We start from the raw sequence: 5,241 nt of genomic DNA, 5'->3' as shown, positions 1-5,241 counted from the left end.
GCTGAATTCTTTGGGGCATGCCCCGCAAAGGCCCTTTTAATGGCTGGTAAGGTAATAGAGCTGTTAACTTTTTAATGTAGAATAGGGCATTTTTTTATTTTGGGGGGCTTTGTTATTTTATTAGGGGGTTTAGATTAGGTGTAAGTAGCTTAAAATTGTTGTAATATTTTTAAAATGTTTGTAACTTATTTTTTTTATTTTTTGTAACTTAGTTTTTTTTTATTTTTTGTACTTTAGTTAGTGTATTTATTTATATGTATTTGTAGGTATTTGTATTTAATTTATTTAATGATAGTGTAGTGTTAGATTTAATTGTAACTTAGGTTAGGATTTATTTTACTGGTAATTTTGTATTTCTTTTAGCTAGGTAGTTATTAAATAGTTAATAACTATTTAATAGCTATTGTACCTAGTTAAAATAAATACAAAGTTGCCTGTAAAATAAATATTAATCATAAAATAGCTACAATATAATTATTATTTATATTGTAGCTATATTAGGGTTTATTTTACAGGTAAGTATTTAGCTTTAAATAGGATTAATTTATTTAATAAGATAATAATAATAATATAGATAAAAATTATATTTAATTTAGGGGGGTGTTAGGATTAGGGTTAGACTTAGCTTTAGGGGTTAATACATTTATTATAGTAGCGGTGAGGTCCGGTCGGCAGATTAGGGGTTAACAATTGTTGGTAGGTAGCGGCGACTTTGGGGGAGGGCAGATTAGGGGTTAATAAATATTATGTAGGTGTCGGCGGTGTTAGGGGCAGCAGATTAGGGGTACATAGGGATAATGTAGGTGGCGGCGGTGTGCGGTCGGCAGATTAGGGGTTAAAAAAATTTAATAGAGTGGCGGCGATGTGGGGGGCCTCGGTTTAGGGGTACATAGGTAGTTTATGGGTTTTAGTGTACTTTAGAGCACAGTAGTTAAGAGCTTTATGAACCGGCGTTAGCCCAGAAAGCTCTTAACTCCTGGCTTTTCTCTGCGGCTGGAGTCTTGTCGTTAGATTTCTAACGCTCACTTCAGCCAAGACTCTAAATACAGGCGTTAGAAAGATCCCATTGAAAAGATAGGATACGCAATTGGCGTAGGGGGATCTGCGGTATGGAAAAGTCACGGCTGAAAAGTGAGCGTTAGACCCTTTCCTGACTGACTCTAAATACCAGCGGGCAGTAAAAACCAGCGTTAGGACCCCCTAATGCTGGTTTTGACGGCTAACGCAGAACTCTAAATCTAGGCGTTATTTAATTATAGTAAATTTATTTAGATTAATTTAAATTATATTTAAGTTGGGGGGTGTTAGGGTTAGACTTAGGTTTAGGGGTTAATAACTTTATTATAGTAGCGGCGACGTTGGGGGCGGCAGATTAGGGGTTAATATTTGTAGGTAGGGGGCAGCGATGTTAGGGAGGGCAGATTAGGGGTTAATAAAATTTATTATAGTGTTTGCGAGGCGGGAGTGCGGCGGTTTAGGGGTTAATACATTTATTATAGTGGCGGCGAGGTCCGGTCGGCAGATTAGGGTTTAATAAGTGTAGGTAGGTGGCGGCGACGTTGGGGGGGCAGATTAGGGGTAATACATATAATATAGGTGTCGGCGATGTTAGGGACAGCAGATTATTATTATTATTATCATTTATTTGTATAGTGCCGCCAAATTCCGTAGCTCAGGGATTAGGGGTTCATAGCTATAATGTAGGTTGCGGCGGTGTCTGGAGCGGCAGATTAGGGGTTAATAATATAATGTAGGTGTCAGCGATAGCAGGGGCGGCAGATTAGGGGTTAATAAGTGTAAGGTTAGGGGTGTTTTGACTCGGGGTTCATGTTAGGGTGTTAGGTGTAGACTAATAGAGAGTGTTTCCCCATAGGAAACAATGGGGCTGCGTTAGGAGCTGAACGCTGCTTTTTTGCAGGTGTTAGTTTTTTTTACAGCCAGCTCAGCCCCATTGTTTCCTATGGGGATATCGTGCAATAGCACGTTTTTCCAGCTTACCGTTACCGTAGGCAACGCTGGTATTGAGGGTTGAAGTGGAGCTAAATTATGCTCAACGCTCCCTTTTCTGAGGCTAACGCAGCCATTCAGACAACTCTAAATACCAGTGTTGTCTTAAGGGTGCGCTGGAAAAAAACACTGCAGGTCTTTACCGACAAAACTCTAAATCTAGGCGATTGTTTTTTAGTGTATATGGTTACAAGTTATACCTGTTTTTTCTTTGATCATAGTTACATACACTACTGCCACAGAATACTACAGAGACTCTGTACCAAGGGCAAGATTACAAGTCGCACGGCAAATCTGTTTTTCGCAATTGCGAAAATACTGCACATGTTAAGGTTTTTGAGCGTTTGCGGTTGCGCAGGTATTACAAGTTGCAAAACAACTTATTTTGCGCATGAGTTAACCCGAATCCCGCACATAAACTGACTTGCGTTTTCACGTGCGTGTGCATGTAATCCTCCATAGAGATCAATGGAGAAAAAAAAAGGAAAAAAACTAACACCCGAGATCGTAAGAACTCCATTGCATTTTCACATTCCCCATAGAAGTCAAAGGAGAGAAAAAAAATGTTAAAAAAACAAGCACCCATCGGGCATACAACATAGCATATTCACATTACCAAATGTCAAATATTTAAAGTAAACACATAGTTAAAATCTTTATTAAATATGAATATTGCATAAATATGTTTTATCATGTTTTTATCTGCTTAATGGCAAAGGGATATAATGCACTTATATATTTATATATATATATATTTATATGTGTACATATATATATTAATGTTTTTATATGTGTATATATGGCTGTAAATATATATACACATATAAAAACATTAATATATATGTACCCATATATAAACATATACAGTATATATACATACAAATACATATTTAGCAATCTATATGTATGTGTCTCAAAGTTAAAGCCTTTTTTTTTCCTAACACCTGAGATCTTCAATCTTTGAACGCTTATAACATTTTTGTGCAATACATTTTTGAAATAATTGTTATTAGGTAGTGTTAATATGAGTGTAACTGCACTTTGTAATGTATTTTTGAAGTTTTTCATGAAACTTTTTTGTTGGGGAAAACTGATAACTACAGCACTTCGAGATGCGAAAAGGATTGTTGTGTAAAAGGCGATTCGCAATTCGCAATTTTTTAAGACTTGTAATATCAGGGCAACAAATATTGTTTGCAAAAAGACCATATCATGCACGGAAAAGACATACCGTGCGACTTGTAATCTTGCCCAAAGTTTGCAACTATGTGTAACATTGCTAAAATTGGTGCTAACACTGCTGTAAGATGACTAAGAAAATGTGCATGGTTCTAAGCTCACATAGGAATACTCTTTAACAAAGAATACTAAGAGAACTAAGCAAAATTGCTAATCAAAATAAATGGGAAAGTTGTTTAAAATTGCATGCTGTTTCTGAATCATGAATATTTAATTTTGACTTTACTTTCCCTTTAAGGTAAAAAAATTAAAACATGTTTTAATGATATACATACTAATTTTTCAAAGTCTTTCATAAACACAAATGTCAGATCATGTTGGCATCCCTAAACATGACAAAAGAAAATATATTTTAAAGCCAAGACTTCTTGGTTTTGGAAAATTTAGCTAAGTTACTGTGTTTGATATCAGGACTCTTTCTGGACAGAGAATCATTATCATCATCATTAGTAAAGGAAATAGCAGCTGGTTGACTAGGGACAAAACTTATTTTCTCCTGTGACATGCTTGATGTAGTCTTTAGAACAAACCGTTCTTGTATTGTGTCCTTTAGGTGTATGAGTAAACTGTTTTGTTCTGGATACAGCACCATTGTCTTCTTTTTGCTTTTAAATTCACAGCAGGTGTAACAAGCAGCTGTCAGTATACGGAACACGTAAAACCAGCCTAAGTAATGCAACTCAACGATATTTAGGACAAAACACCCAAGGCCGACTCCAAACATAAAGTTGAGGAAAACTGTCTTTTCTGTAGCCCTAGATACAAAGCAATCAGTTGTGGTTGGGCATGGATAGGTTTGACATTGAAAAAGATGAGGAACCTCAAACCCAAAAAGATAGTACTGTCCCACCAAAAACCCTATCTCCATAAGAGATCTGAGCACTACATGGGCAATGTAAATGCTGTGCATCTTATCAAAGAGTGGTAAAGTACCTGTTCCTGAATCATTATTAAGCTTTGGTTTAAACCTATGTCCTTTACTTGAAGCTTCCTTGACATTTCCTTGTTCTTCAGCATCTGGGTTTACATTGCTCTTTTGCAGATGTTCACCAATGGATAGACTCTGGAGCAGCTCCATTACGTAGGCCCTTTCCAGTTCCGTCCGCTCATCTTTGGCAATTTTATGCAGGACGTAGATGATATAAAAAATGGATGGTGTAGAAACAAGCACAATCTGAAATATCCAAAATCTAAGATGCGAGACAGGAGCAAAGCTATCATAACAAACGTTGTTGCAACCTGGCTGAAGAGTATTGCAGGTAAATTTAGACTGTTCATCTCCATACATGGCATCTCCAACTAATGTTACCAGAAGAATCCGGAAAATAAGAAGCATTGTCAGCCAAATCTTTCCAATGACAGTTGAATGATTCTGGACCTCTGTTAAGAGACGTCCCAAGATCGACCAGTCACCCATTTTTGCACCTAGTAAAGAAGATATTAATGAGCAGAAGCAATTGTTCTAAATTCAGAATATAACAAACCTGAGTTGCAGAAAAGGGTATATATTGGTAATGTAACTGTAAAAGTGGGTAACTTGAAAGGACTCAATATGACAAGAACTTATGAACATTTTACCATATTATATTGCACTACTTCTGTAAACTAGCATGAGTGATTTACAGGAAGTTACACATTACCATTTATTTTAGGCTGCACAAAGAGAAATTCAGTAATTTGTTGCACAAATAATTCTGTATGTTAGAGAGGGCAGATAGTGTGAGAAATAGAAAGTTGATGCAAATTGACATTGATTTTCATAAAAGCTGTGTCCTAATTGGCTATGGGCTAGATTACAAGTGGCGCAATAAGCAATATTGCAACCACATTAACTAGCGCGCATATTAGAAATTTAAAGTAAACGTTTGTGCCCCAAAATTTTAGCCTGCCGGATTAGTGCACCTAGGGGCCGATTTATCAATGTCTGGCCAACATAATACGCTGTAGCATATCATGTCCGCCAGACATCGCTGAATTCCAGCAGCAGACGCTGTC

General features: G+C 36.7%; 1 protein-coding gene across 1 annotated transcript; it reads right to left on the bottom strand.

The window, feature by feature from the left end:
* Window positions 1-3,598: 3,598 nt before the first annotated feature.
* On the bottom strand, window positions 3,599-4,663 carry LOC128651568 (gap junction delta-2 protein-like). Its single transcript, XM_053704589.1, has one exon. The coding sequence runs from the start codon at window positions 4,661-4,663 to the stop codon at window positions 3,599-3,601; it is 1,065 nt and encodes a 354-aa protein (XP_053560564.1).
* Window positions 4,664-5,241: the final 578 nt, after the last annotated feature.

The sequence above is a fragment of the Bombina bombina genome, chromosome 3 (assembly GCF_027579735.1).
Source record: "Bombina bombina isolate aBomBom1 chromosome 3, aBomBom1.pri, whole genome shotgun sequence".
Lineage (NCBI taxonomy): Eukaryota > Metazoa > Chordata > Amphibia > Anura > Bombinatoridae > Bombina > Bombina bombina.
Note: the sequence above shows the minus strand (reverse complement) of the source record. Positions and strands in the feature narration are given on the sequence as shown.

Excerpts from the sequence above, each read along its gene's own strand:
- LOC128651568 (XM_053704589.1), bottom strand. The coding sequence starts at position 4,663 with ATGGGTGACTGGTCGATCTTGGGACGTCTCTTAACAGAGGTCCAGAAT.